The 14,754-nt window shown below is 44.3% G+C and overlaps 1 protein-coding gene across 1 annotated transcript in view; it reads right to left on the minus strand.

Annotated features, from left to right (window-relative positions):
- The window catches only part of LOC115141267 (neurobeachin-like), a 262,298-nt gene that overhangs the window by 33,972 nt on the left and 213,572 nt on the right, over positions 1 to 14,754 (minus strand). Inside the window, exons 11-12 of the mRNA XM_065000303.1 lie at positions 9,458 to 9,598; positions 7,983 to 8,102 (exon numbers count right to left, since the gene is read on the minus strand). Coding sequence (XP_064856375.1) covers positions 7,983 to 8,102; positions 9,458 to 9,598 — 261 coding nt within the window. The remainder of the gene's footprint in view (positions 1 to 7,982; positions 8,103 to 9,457; positions 9,599 to 14,754) is intronic.

Below are 14,754 nucleotides of genomic sequence, written 5' to 3' on the forward strand. Positions count from 1 at the left end.
GTGTGTGTGTGTGTGTGTCAGTGCAGGGCTGTGGTGATGGGGTCAGGACCTCGGCACAGAGAGGAAGAAACAAACTCCCATGATCCTCCCTGGTGTGATTCCAACTTCAAAGAGAATAAACAAGTAGCTGACCCTGGAGACACCCTTAAGCCCAGTGGTCACCAACCTTTTCTGAGTCAAGATCACCTTCGGAGTCAAAACACCACCTGAGATCTACCGCTCTTATATATTTAAAAAAATGTAAGCCTATGCCAAATAAAAACAGTTCTCAGGGGATGAGGTTTGTGTAGTAGGCTCTAGTACAATATCACAGCATATCGGCTATGCTTGGCCTGCCCGTATTGTTTCTTCTTAGATCATATTTTAATTCAAAACTCAAGCTACATAAAAAAATAGATCAGACAGCTGAACATACATTTAAATAATTCACTTTTTTATTTGACCCAACTAATGGTACATGCAACTGATTGATGGTCAGGCTCAGCAGAGGGAGGCTGAGCAGAGAGAGGGGACACTATCTTCCACCTGATGGTCAGGCTCAGCGGAGGGAGGCTGAGCAGAGAGAGGGGACACTATCTTCCACCTGATGGTCAGGCTCAGCGGAGGGAGGCTGAGCAGAGAGAGGGGACACTATCTTCCACCTGATGGTCAGGCTCAGCGGAGGGAGGCTGAGCAGAGAGAGGGGACACTATCTTCCACCTGATGGTCAGGCTCAGCGGAGGGAGGTTGAGCAGAGAGAGGGGACACTATCTTCCACCTGATGGTCAGGCTCAGCGGAGGGAGGTTGAGCAGAGAGAGGGGACACTATCTTCCACCTGATGGTCAGGCTCAGCGGAGGGAGGCTGAGCAGAGAGAGGGGACACTATCTTCCACCTGATGGTCAGGCTCAGCGGAGGGAGGTTGAGCAGAGAGAGGGGACACTATCTTCCACCTGATGGTCAGGCTCAGCGGAGGGAGGTTGAGCAGAGAGAGGGGACACTATCTTCCACCTGATGGCGAAACTTGAAAAGCACTGCATTATTTCTGCCTCATGCACAAATTCATGTTGTTGTTCCTATGACCAGAGAAAGTGAAATATTCCTCGGCATTTAAATAGATGAGCCACTAATAATGAAAACACAGGCCTATCGATACACTTGGCTATTCATTTCAGCTGCAGTGCTGATTGTAGCGCGAGTGGAAGTAGTGAGAAGCACGTTTTATGATTTTGAAAAAAGTTGAATAAAAACAGTGTTGACCGTGTTGAATAAAAACTTAAACATGACCTCACTCATTAAAAAAGCAGCTCTCTGCTGTATCCTTGTATCTAGTTTTCTGATCATGGTTTTAAAAGTTATGATATATGGAAGCTGCAGGCACAGTGATTTGAGCTACCAGACTGGTCAGCAGTAGACACACTTGATTTAACTCTCCAGGTCTGCCGGGTAGACCAAATCAAATGGTTGGAAATGGGAACAGTTTACCCGGCCCGCAGGGCAGCTGAATCAAATACACCTACCGCAAACAGTGAAAAAAGGTGCGCAAGGATTTACTGTTGGAGATCGACTAGGAATGCCTTGAAGATCACGATCGACCGGTTGGTGACCACTGCTTCAGCCTATCACAGAGTCCCCTTTCCTCCCCTTCTCTCTCTCTGACAGATGCCTCTGTAAATTGTAAATTGGACCATGTGCACAACAGGAATGTGGCGTCTCCCTCCTCTCTCTGTCAGAGCCCTCATTAGAAAACCATTTAAAACCATTTAAACTCTGTCTAGGCCTGTGTTTATCAGGAGGTGTATGTGTTGTGTGTCAGGTGTGTGTGTCAGGTGTGTGTGTATGTGTGTGGGTCAGTGACTTTGTGTTTGTGTGTGTGCGTGTGGGCGGGCTTGTGTGTGTGTGTGTCAGCGACTGTGTGTGTGTGTGTCAGCGGCTGTGTCTGTGTGTGTCTAAAATGTGCTGGGCCTCCTAGCTGGTTCAGTGCTAATATGAGGGCTGATGAATGAAAGCAGTGAAAGCAGTGTTTGTCGTGTTCTGTGATGCTGTTGGTTTTTACCAGGCCTATGGGAGTTTGACCAGGCCTGTTGCCTATGGGAGGATACCTACAGGAGGGTAACAAGCAGGGTTTAGAGAGGAAGCTGGCATGACAGGAAACACCCCAATAAAACACCGGAGTCTGGTGTTGGTCACATTTCACTCTTTGACTGACCACAACATTGGAGGCTGTTCCCCTCTCTCCCCCCTCTCTCACCCCTCGCTCACCTATCTCTATCTCTCTCCCTCCTTACTCTCTCTATTTGTAAACTTCCCTGTCATAACTCAGCACCAAGCCGTTAAAGCTGCCAGCTCCGCTTTCGAGCCCAGCTCCCCTGGCAGCCATTAATACAGCAACAGCCTGTTAATGGGCTTAACAAGTCAATCACACAGCCTCCATAGATAGCTATCTATGTAGCCTGTTCGCTATCTATGGGGCCTGTCAGCTAACAGCCTCCATAGCATTAGCTATATTAAATGCTGCTGGGTCCCTTCAGGTGACACACTGGCAGCGTTCTGGGGTGTTACTGGGACTGTTGACTACTCACAGACATGTCTGCCTCACCCTCTTTCACACACACACACGCATGCACACGCATGACACACACACACACACACACACGAGCAACACTTAAAACATGTATTGTGAAGGGGAGGAGGGTGGAATGAGTGGAGGGGGGAATGCTGGTACGAGGTCTCTTGACAATGACTTGCTCTTGTAGGTGGTCAGCTCAACGCTGTTATGGCCCCCCTCCTACTCCCCCTGGTCCTGTACTCTTTGTCATTATGTAGTCATGACTGTCCTGATCAGGTCAGGTTACAGGAGACCACAACCCTACAGATTATCTCTCAACCCCAACAGAGCAGGAGAGATCTAGGGGTCTGAAGATGTGGGGGTTTTATGACCCCTCACGCCCCTGGTAAATCTCAGGCCACAAACAAATTCCTTTGTCCTGTTACTATAGAGAACCAGCCTCAGAACATTAAACATGAAATAAAGGGACTTTGGAACAATGTTTTCCGTCAGCCACAATGGTGGTCATGACGATAGATGGAATATGAAAATGTATGTCATTTTTGTTTTGTTATTAAAGGTTAATAGATGATGTTATTACAAAAACATTGTAACGTGAAGAGTTTTCCTAGTATATGTTTGATGTTTATACATTGTACGTTGTATGGAATATATCCAAATCAAAGAGAATGTTTTGGGAAAGATGAAATGTGTTAGTTGTCTAAAATTGGATTTGAGTAAAATCTAGACCTTGCCCTCATAACTTGGTACTCCCAGAAAATTGCCCTAAAGGCGGTTACGCCCACTTCTGACACGAGGGTATAAAACCTGTGAGTAAAGAATTTCTAGAGAAGACTACGTGACCCAAGCTGCAGCCAAGCGCTAAAAAGTCAACGAACCCAGACAGCAACACAAGTTTGAAGACAAAGAAATCTTTTTCTACCCAAGCTACAGATGAGTAGCTGTGTCTAAGCGGGTGAATTCAAGTCGGACCCCCTAGCATCCAATCCCAGTGAATCGTGGTATCTAAAAGGTTTCATTCCTATGCTGTGAGCTCTGAGCTACAGAGCTGTCTGTCCTCAGAAGACCCCTTCTAGAGCAAAGGGTGAGGGAACAGACTCCTAAGCCAAAAGGACACTGACATCGTGAGGACGACCAGAAAGGTGCGCCGGAGAAGTGCTTCATCGAGCAGCCTGAACGGTCCACACAGAGAATCCTCGGAGATCTTCCCCACGTAATTACATCATTATATTCTAACCCATAAGAGTGGCAGTTTGGGGCAAGGCTAGGGTTAGAATAGCATAGCTGACAAATTCACCCAAATGTATATTTCTCTTGTGTACTTTCTTTTTCCTCTCTCTCTTTGACACCCCCATTTGGGTAACACACACCATGGTATGTTGGCCCGTTATACTGAGTTCTAATCAATAGCCTATAATGTGTTTTGTCTATGTGTAAAATTGGTGTGGTGCAAACTCATTGGTGAGACCCGGGTCCGTGTAGATTCACGGACTATACAACGTTCAGAACGAGATTGTAGAGGTAACTGGTTAATTAGCGGCTGTTGTAAAATCGATATTCTGATATTCTTTGAGTTAATTTGGAAAATAGAAACTCAATAAAAGCTAGTTTTCCCATGGTGCCCCAGGTTAATGAGTTAATAATCGCTTGATTCAGTTAATCACGCAATTAGAAACTTTTAATCATGCGATGAACAACAGTCGTAATATTAACTAATACAACGTCACGACAGTAGGTAACACTTTGTGAATGTAGGTAACTGTGTACCTAAGTGTCTTGGCTGTGTGCTTAGGGTCGCTGTCCTGTTGGAAGGTGAACCTTCGCCCCAGTCTGAGGTCCTGAGCAGGTTTTCTTTAAGGATCTATTTCCCTCTGTTCTGACTAGTCTCCCAGTCCCTGCCACTGAAAAACATTCCCACAGCATGATGCTGCCACCACCATGCTTCACCTAAGGGATGGAGCCAGGTTTCCTCCAGACGTGACGCTTGTTATTCAGGCCAAAGAGTTCAATCTTGGTTTCATCAGAGCAGAGAATCTTGTTTCTCATGGTCCGAGAGTCCTTTAGTTGCCTTTTGGCAAACTCGGTAGAACTGTGTGTGTGTGGGTAGAACTGTGTGTGTAGGTAGAACTGAGTGCGTAGGTAGAACTGTATGTGTGTAGGTAGAACTGAGTATGTAGGTAGAACTGAGTGTGTGTAGGTAGAACTGAGTATGTAGGTAGAACTGAGTGTGTAGGTAGAACTATGTATGTAGGTAGAACTGTGTTTGTGTAGGTAGAACTGAGTGTGTAGGTAGAAATTAGTGTGTGTAGGTAGAACTGTGTATGTAGGTAGAACTGTGTGTGTGTGGGTAGAATTGAGTGTGTGTAGGTAGAACTGAGTGTGTAGGTAGAACTGAGTGTGTGTAGGTAGAACTGAGTGTTTGTAGGTAGAACTGAATGCGTAGGTAGAACTGAGTGTGTGTAGGTAGAACTGAGTGTGTGTAGGTAGAACTGAGTGTGTGTAGGTAGAATTGAGTGCGTGTAGGTAGAATTGAGTGCGTAGGTAGAACTGTGTGTGTAGGTAGAACTGAGTGTGTGTAGGTAGAACTGAGTGTGTAGGTAGAACTGTGTGTGTGTAGGTAGAACTGAGTGTATGTAGGTAGAACTGAGTGTATGTAGGTAGAATTGAGTGTGTGTAGGTAGAACTGAGTGTGTAGGTAGAACTGATTGCGTAGGTAGAACTGTGTGTGTGTGTAGGTAGAACTGAGTGTGTAGGTAGAAATTAGTGTGTGTAGGTAGAACTGAGTGTATGTAGGTAGAACTGTGTGTGTGTGGGTAGAATTGAGTGTGTGTAAGTAGAACTGAGTGCGTAGGTAGAACTGTCTGTGTGTACGTAGAACTGAGTGTGTGTAGGTAGAACTGAGTGCGTAGGTAGAACTGAGTGTGTGTAGGTAGAACTGAGTGTGTGTAGGTAGAACTGAGTGTGTAGGTAGAACTGTGTGTGTGTAGGTAGAACTGAGTGTATGTAGGTAGAATTGAGTGTGTGTAGGTAGAACTGAGTGTGTAGGTAGAACTGATTGCGTAGGTAGAACTGTGTGTGTGTGTGTAGGTAGAACTGAGTGTGTAGGTAGAAAATAGTGTGTGTAGGTAGAACTGTGTATGTAGGTAGAACTGTGTGTGGGTGGGTAGAATTGAGTGTGTGTAGGTAGAACTGAGTGCGTAGGTAGAACTGTCTGTGTGTAGGTAGAACTGAGTGTGTGTAGGTAGAACTGAGTGTGTGTAGGTAGAATTGAGTGCATGTAGGTAGAATTGAGTGCGTAGGTAGAACTGTGTGTGTAGGTAGAACTGAGTGTGTGTAGGTAGAACTGAGTGTGTAGGTAGAACTGTGTGTGTAGGTAGAACTGTGTGTGTGTAGGTAGAACTGAGTGTATGTAGGTAGAACTGAGTGTATGTAGGTAGAATTGAGTGTGTGTAGGTAGAACTGAGTGTGTAGGTAGAACTGATTGCGTAGGTAGAACTGTGTGTGTGTGTAGGTAGAACTGAGTGTGTGTAGGTAGAACTGAGTGTTTGTAGGTAGAACTGAGTGCGTAGGTAGAACTGAGTGTGTGTAGGTAGAACTGAGTGTGTGTAGGTAGAATTGAGTGCGTAGGTAGAACTGTGTGTGTAGGTAGAACTGAGTGTGTGTAGGTAGAACTGAGTGTGTAGGTAGAACTGTGTGTGTGTAGGTAGATCTGAGTGTATGTAGGTAGAACTGAGTGTGTGTAGGTAGAACTGTGTATGTAGGTAGAACTGTGTGTGTATGTAGAACTGTTTGCATAGGTAGAACTGAGTGTGTGTAGGTAGAACTGTGTATGTAGGTAGAACTGTGTGTGTGTGGGTAGAACTGTGTGTGTGTAGGTAGAACTGAGTGCATAGGTAGAACTGTGTGTGTAAGTAGAACTGAGTGTGTGTAGGTAGAACTGTTTGCATAGGTAGAACTGAGTGTGTGTAGGTAGAACTGTGTATGTAGGTAGAACTGTGTGTGTGTGGGTAGAACTGTGTGTGTGTAGGTAGAACTGAGTGCATAGGTAGAACTGTGTGTGTAAGTAGAACTGAGTGTGTGTAGGTAGAACTGAGTGTTTGTAGGTAGAACTGAGTGTGTGTCGGTAGAACTGAGTGCGTAGGTAGAACTGAGTGCGTAGGTAGAACTGTGTGCATAGGTAGAACTGAGTGCGTAGGTAGGACTGTGTGTGTGTAGGTAGAACTGAGTGTGTGTAGGTAGAACTGAGTGCGTAGGTAGAACTGTGTGTGTAGGTAGAACTGAGTGTGTGTGTGGGTAGAACTGAGTGTGTGTGTGGGTAGAACTGAGTGCGTAGGTAGTACTGAGTGTGTGTAGATCAAACTGAGTGTGTGTAGGTAAAACAATTTAGCAGAATAATGAAACACAGCTGCTGTTGTAATATCTTGTCACTCTCTCCTTCGTGCTGATAGACCAGCAGCCATGTTCTGTGTGTTTCAACAGACAGGCAGACAGACATACAAGTAGTTTAAAGTAGCATGTATTTGTTAACAGGGCATGTTAGCTGGTGTGCTGCTCTCTCCCTTTCCACCACAAGCCGAGCCCAGGAAAAGTCCTGTCCGGACATAAAACACTACATTTGAAATAGCTTTTGTCATTAATGCTTTATTAATTGCCTGGGGCAACACTAACCCGACGTGGGGTGTTCTAGAAATATCTGACACTTTGAGGTCAGAGCTGTTCCCGCTGTGTTACAGAGTGGCTGTGGTGGTTCAGCGTTCCTCTCTCTGCATCCCAAATGGCACCCCATTCTCTATATAGTGCACTACTTTGAACCAGGCCCCATAGGGAGCCATTTGGGACACATCCTCTGACTGCTCCTTTGAGAGGATTTCTTTCTTTCTTTGTCTTCAGCCTTTGTTCACATACAGTACAGCACTCCTTTGTTTTTAAAGTAAAGTATATATATATATGTTTTTAAATATAAGCGATAAATGAACTATGTATTTGTAAGTGCTTTAGTTATTCACTGTGTACCATGTCTCTGTTCCTCAGAGTTTGAGCACAGTGTTATTTATAATTCATGGTATATGTTTTATTGTGACGTTTCCTTCTGGGTTGTATACCGATGAACAGGGAATGCATCAGACCCACTGTAGATGCAGAGTATTTTACGCTGAGCAGAGGTTGTTTCATGGACACCCACCCACCCACCCACCCACCCACCCACCCACCCACCCACCCACACACACACACACACACACACACACACACACACACACACACACACACACACCCACGACACACACACACACACACACACACACCACACACACACACACACACACACACACACACACACACACACACACACACACACACACACACACACACACACACACGACACAAAGACACACACCTTGACACAAAGACACACACCTTGACACAAAGACACACACCTTGACGTCTGAGGTGTCTCTCTGGCAGTGCCTCCAGGAGCGGGTGATGGCTGAGAAGGTCCGGTCTGGATGGTCAAACTTGTTGTTGTTAGCATTCAGGAAAAACGTGGTGAAAGGCTCCTGCAAGAAAAAACATACATACATTTTACGTTGAGTAAAGGATGTTTCATGGACACACAAACACACACAAATATCAGAACACAGATAACACCACCATACCAAACCATACTGTCAGTGAACTAGATTTTCTATTGCATGTTCAGAGTGAATAATTTATGCTCCCCTAAGGAGAGCTAATGGCTGAATTCTACTGGTTGTGACAGAGATAAGGGCAATGAGAGTGTCTATTGGAACCCGAGATTCAGTAAAGAGGTCAATGGAACACAGACTGTGGGGGATAGAAGAAGGATGCCAGATTGGTTCACATTCGACAAATCTGATCTAACAAAGTGAATATTTGTCAAATCCGTCATGATTGTCACAGGCCCACAATGTGATTACTAAAGTCCGACTTTGGTTGCATAACATATAAACAATAGCCTAAATGTAGAATAATTTTCCTGGGGGGCAATGAGGAGATTCGGGATCTTTCCTCCACGCGTTTCCATGGCATTTCCATTGTTTGGGTTGAGTTCCACTGACCTCTTTATCAATGATGTGTTTCTGTGTCTGTATATCTGATGTTCCTGTGCCAGACTAGCATGTCTGTCTAGCGTGTCTGTCTGTCTGTCTGTCTGTCTGTCTGTCTGTCTGTCTGTCTAGCGTGTCTGTCTGTCTGTCTGTCTAGCGTGTCTGTCTGTCTGTCTGTCTAGCATGTCTGTCTGTCTGTCTGTCTGTCTAGCGTGTCTGTCTGTCTGTCTGTCTGTCTGTCTGTCTGTCTGTCTGTCTGTCTGTCTGTCTGTCTGTCTGTCCTCCCCTACTGTACACTACCCACAATGCCTTAGGGAGTATTAACTACTGTGCTTCCTGGTAGCCGGGAGCGACGGTGCTAATTTGCTGATACTGTATGTGGTGTTCCCAGTCTGAGATGGAGACAGTGGTCTGATGGAGGGATGTAGGGAGGAGAGGCGGAGAGGAGGGGGAGAGTGGCAGGCAAAGGGAGGACAGGGGGGTGCTACTGACTCCCCATCAAGCTTTCTCCAATTAACGAGCTGCCTAACATATCAGATATGGACAAACCCCAGGAGGGTTAACCCTATATCTCACAATTTAGATTCCACTGGTATTTACTAAACACTAGGTGGTATCAATGTGCCTTCAACTGTGTGGACTGTGTGACTCAATATCTAACTAACTTACTGTACTAGCTGCCATTTGGCACATTTTATTTTGGATAAAGAATGACATACGTCTGTCTCCACAAGTCTAAAGTCAGATAGAAAGTGTAGAAATGATAATGAACCTATATATTTGTTTGATCAACCACCCCTTTTCCAGGAACAGGGTATTGGGTGGATGGGGTACAGAGTACCTACTATCCTGAGCAGCCAGAGCAGGGTGGAGTTAGCGGTGGAGTAGTGGGTGTTGTAGTGATATGGGGGTGTCTGGTCCTCTTCCCAGGTCTCGTAGCGCTCTGCATAGAACACTGCACGCTTGGGGTTCAACGCTCCGATTGGCTGAGGGAGAAACAGAAGTTACGTACATACAGTAGATAAGAGTATGATGTTCAGTATATAACTGCTTTTAAAGACTTAGCAGACAGACAGCTCCTAGATCAGGGTTGTCAAACACAAGGCCCCCGAACCAAATGGCCCGCCAAATGGCCCACCATGTTGTCATGGTAAAAAAAGGCCACAGGAGTTTAGTAAGGCCTGCTATTGATATTACAGTAATTACGTACCTAGTCAATGGATAAAACAAGAAATATATGACTTTACAACCCAAATATTGACCTTTGATAGCATGTTTCATACTTCCACCATAACACAGGAACAGAAGCCAAGTCAATATTACACTCCCAGACTCTCTGTATAAGGCCGAGACTCATTCTGGGTCCCAAATAGCAACCCATTCCCAATATAGCGCACTACCTTTGGGTAATAGGATGCCACTAACTATGTGGGTAATATGATGCCATTTGTGACGCGCCCTACGCCAATATTATGACACAGACTCACTCTGGGTCCCAAACCTTTGCTTTCTCATGTGTTTCTAAGACAATCTAATTAGCCATTAAAATACATGTACTGGAGAATGGTTTCTCTGCCTTCTCAATCACCCTGGCCAACAGGCAGCCATTGAAGGTATATTGGCAGTCATTGTTAATACACTCAGTGCTATTGGTCAGTGGGGGAGGGTGTGTATCCGTGTCTCAAATTGACCACAGGAATCATGGGAAATCTACCCCAACAAAGCCCTTGATTCAGACCAGCTGCAGCTAGTGGAGAGACCAACGACTAAAAATAAAATAACTTCAATATGAAATCATTAAGACTGTGCCGTTACTCCAGTATTCCCGTGACTAGAGTTATGAGAGTGTTACAACACAAAAAGCTGCTTTCCAAATGACATTCAATTCCCTATATAGTGCACTCGTTTTGACCAGAAGGCCCTGGACATATAATACATAGGCTTCCATATGAGATGCAGCCAGACTTTCTCATCATCTTCATTATGTTCCAACAGCCCATAGCTCCCTCTATGTGGCACAGAACACATGGCATTAGTAGGAATGACTAGCGCTCAACTCTCTCACTCCAAACCAACTGGTCACGTCTGGTTTCCTTCTACGTTCCTTTGTTTCCTCTCCAACGTAATGATCGTCCACATCGATGTTAGCACGACGAGAGAGAATGAAAGAGAAGTTTATTGAGATCTGCTGAGATTTACGAGGTGATAATAGGCTGTCATGTGACGTATGGGGCCAGCTGTGATTGGGCTGTGGGCTACAGGAAGTCAGACATGCTGGTAAACATCCAGGAGGAACCAGGCTGGTCTCAGTCATCTTAGCCCAATCATAGCTGCAGCTGGACAGCACAGCCAGATAATAGGACAGACTGGGTTTCAACCCGGTTCTGACAACCAGCTAACATGTCCCACAGCTAACACAGTCTCACAGCTAACACGGTCTCACAGCTAGCACGGTCTCACAGCTAACATGGTCTCATTGCTAACATGGTCTCACAGCTAACATGGCTTCACAGCTAACATGGTCTCAATGCTAACGCGGTCTAATAGCTAACGTGATCTAATAGCTAACGTGGTCTCAGCTCACGTGGTCTCACAGCTCACGTGGTCTCATAGCTAACGTGGTCTCACAGCTAACGTGGTCTCACAGCTAACATGGTCTCACAGCTAACACGGTCTCACAGCTAACACGGTCTCATAGCTAACACGGTCTCACAGTTAACACGGTCTCATAGCTAACACGTTCTCACAGCTAACATGGTCTCATAGCTAACATGGTCTCACAGCTAACATGGTCTCATAGCTAACATGGTCTCATAGCTAACATGTTCTCACAGCTAACATGGTCTCACAGCTAACATGGTCTCATAGCTAACATGGTCTCACAGCTAACATGGTCTCACAGCTAACATGGTCTCATAACTAACATGGTCTCATAGCTAACATGGTCTAACAGCTAACATGGTCTCATAGCTAACATGGTTTCACGGCTAACATGGTCTCATAGCTAACATGGTCTCATAGCTAACATGGTCTCACAGCTAGCATGGTCTCACAGCTAACATGGTCTCATAGCTAACCTGTTCTGTACCCAATCTTCAAGGAGAATAGATTAAAAGGGAAGCGTGTAGCTCTCGTAGTCGATAAACTGTATATTGACAACCAAATGTTCCGAGACACAGACTGCTCACTCCATGGCTATTCTAAAAATTACAAAGTTCTTATAGAGGAGTTGAATAATGGAATGCCAAATAGCAGCCATGGTAGGGAATGTAATAATAATTTACAAAAATAGATAGAAAAGCAATAAAATGAGACAATCGTTAAATGAACTATAACTACACTATACCATTCAAGATAGGGCATGTTTTTAAATAATTATTTACATTTCCATGTACTGTATTTTGTAAAGGGATAAGACGACATTAGCAGAAAGGATAACTAGTAAAATAATACTTAAAATATAACGAACTCGAACACAAAAGTACTCAATCAACATGGTGGAGATAGAAACACAGCAAACAGAAGACATAGAAGGCACAGTACATCGGTACTGTATCGTGATGAAAGGGGCGGTGTGTGTTTTTTGTGTTTGGAAAAGTGTGGTGTTAAGTGAGTGAGAAAGGAAACAGTTGCATATCCCAGAGTCTGTGAGCAGGGGTTGCGAGAGAGAGCTTTCAATTTTGTGCGGAGGAGGGATACATTTTAAAATAAATTATACATCGTTTATTTATTTATTTATTGTCCTATCATGATGGAACGGTCCCCAAGCCTATACCCTAGACACCCACCTGAGCGACACATACACTAAAGTCCATATCTTTTTTATAGGTGCTTACTGTAAGTTGCCTATTTGCAGCCAAAACAGAAAGAGGAATGTGCATAGAGACCTACTAGAGCAGCACAGTCCCTTCAAGATTCTGAGCCTGCCTGGCAAGGTTGATCCTACAAAGCCAGAGCCCCCTGATGGGAGAGCATAATATACAAGGAAATTCACAAAGCTGCTAATGAGAACCTTTACGACCTTGTAGCCGGTGCCGGGAGCCGGTGTGGCTCCCGGTGGGGTACACCCACGCAGGTAGTGGCAGTGCTGGCAACACTAGCTGCAGTAACCCATGGGAAGTGGGTCACACTCGGACAATCAGAGAGGGGGCATATTATTGTGACCCTGGTTGCACAAAATAATCAAAGGTCTGACTGCACAGAGACGCTTGGGAACATGGTCACAACGAGGGACCAGTGTGTGTGTGTGTGTGTTTCAGGGGAAGGTGGTGTAGCTGATCTCCATCACCTAGGACTTGACATTGGTGACATCTCCCAGTTTTTGCCAATTTTGCTCAATCTAGCATGCTTTCTCAAACAGCTGTAACTGTATATGCATTCGTAAATCAAGTCCTTTCTTGAGTTGGTGCTCTGGGATGTAACAACAGTTGAGCATCTGAGCTTATAGTTGATTGTGGGAAAAGGGGTTGAGCGCGTGTGTGTGTGTGTGTGTGTGTGTGTGTGTGTGTGTGTGTTTGCATGCGTGTGTATCCCACATCTGTTGCTAGGGGATAAGGATGTTAGAGGCAATATAGGATGCATCACAATAATTGTTTGCTAAAATAATAATTGCTTGCAATGGCATACCTGGTTATAGGTAATAATCCTTTGATTGAACTGTCGACATTATTAGCCATATTAATTGTTAATGATGGAAATAAAGATATATATAGTTTTTTAATAGCTATATCTAAAGCACATTGAGGGGAGAGCATTGAAAATGCTTTTAGTGTTTTTTCTGCTTCTGTTCTGTGGTGTGGCACCGTGTGCTCTTTTCAAAGGATGGGTCCTGGCCTATCGGGGAGCCTAGGGATCCGGGGGGATGGGGGTGGCCTGCTGGTCACTGGGATGACAACCCAACTTGGGATGGGGAGGGGCTTTAAATGGTGTAATACTGGAGAACAATTGGAGGGTTACTTAGTTGCAATGCAAATATCATGGACACTCAATTACTATGGTACTTTTTAATGGTTTGGACACACCTACTCATTCAAGGGTTTTTCTTTATTTTTACAATTGTCTACATTGTAGAATAGTGAAGACATCAAAACTATGAAATAACACATATGGAATCATGTAATAACCAAAAAATGGTTAAACAAATCAAAATGTATGTTAGATTTAAGATTTTTCAGCCATATTAATTGTTAATGATGGAAATTAAGATATATATCGTTTTTTTTTTAAAGCTATATATAAAGCAAATTGAGGTGAGAGCATTGGAAATGCTTTTAACGGTTGCCCTGATGACAGCTTTGCACACTCTTGGCATTCCCTCAACCAGCTTCATGAGGTAGTCACCTGGAATGCATTTGAATTAACAGGTGTGTCTTGTTAAAAGTCAATTTGTGGAATTTCTTTCCTTCTTAATGCATTTGAGCCAATCAGTTGTGTTGTGACAAGGTAGGGATGGTATACAGAAGATAGCCCTATTTGTTAAAAGACCAAGTCCATATTATGGCAAGAACAGCTCAAATAAGCAAAGAGAAAAGACAGTCCATCACTACTTTAAGACATGAAGGTCAGTCAATCAGAACAATTTCAAGAACTTTGAACGTTTCTTCAAGCGCAATTGCAAAAACCATCAAGCGCTGTGATGAAACTGGCTCTCGTGAGGACCGGCAGGAAGGAAGACCAAGAGCTACCTCTGCTGCAGAGGATGAGTTCATTAGAGTTACCAGCCTCAGAAATGGCAGCCCAAATAAATGTAGAAAATAGTCAAAGTAAAGAAAAACACTGCAATGATTAGGTGTGTCTAAACTTTTGACAGGTACTGTATATACTTGCAAAACATTATATGGGAGATTGGAAGTGATGCAGACAATTACATTGATGGAAGCTACAATCTATCTATAATTTTAAAGCTGATCTACCTGCGAAACATGGTCTCACAGCTAACGTGGTCTCATAGCTAACATGGTCTCAGAGCTAACGTGGTCTCATAGCTAACATGGTCTCAGAGCTAACGTGGTCTCATAGCTAACATGGTCTCAGAGCTAACGTGGTCTCATAGCTAACATGGTCTCAGAGCTAACGTGGTCTCATAGCTAGCCAAGAACCCTAAATACGGTGAATATGAATATTTCCACTAAACCCAGCAGCA

The sequence above is a fragment of the Oncorhynchus nerka genome, linkage group LG14 (genome assembly GCF_034236695.1).
Source record: "Oncorhynchus nerka isolate Pitt River linkage group LG14, Oner_Uvic_2.0, whole genome shotgun sequence".
In the NCBI taxonomy this organism is placed as follows: domain Eukaryota; kingdom Metazoa; phylum Chordata; class Actinopteri; order Salmoniformes; family Salmonidae; genus Oncorhynchus; species Oncorhynchus nerka.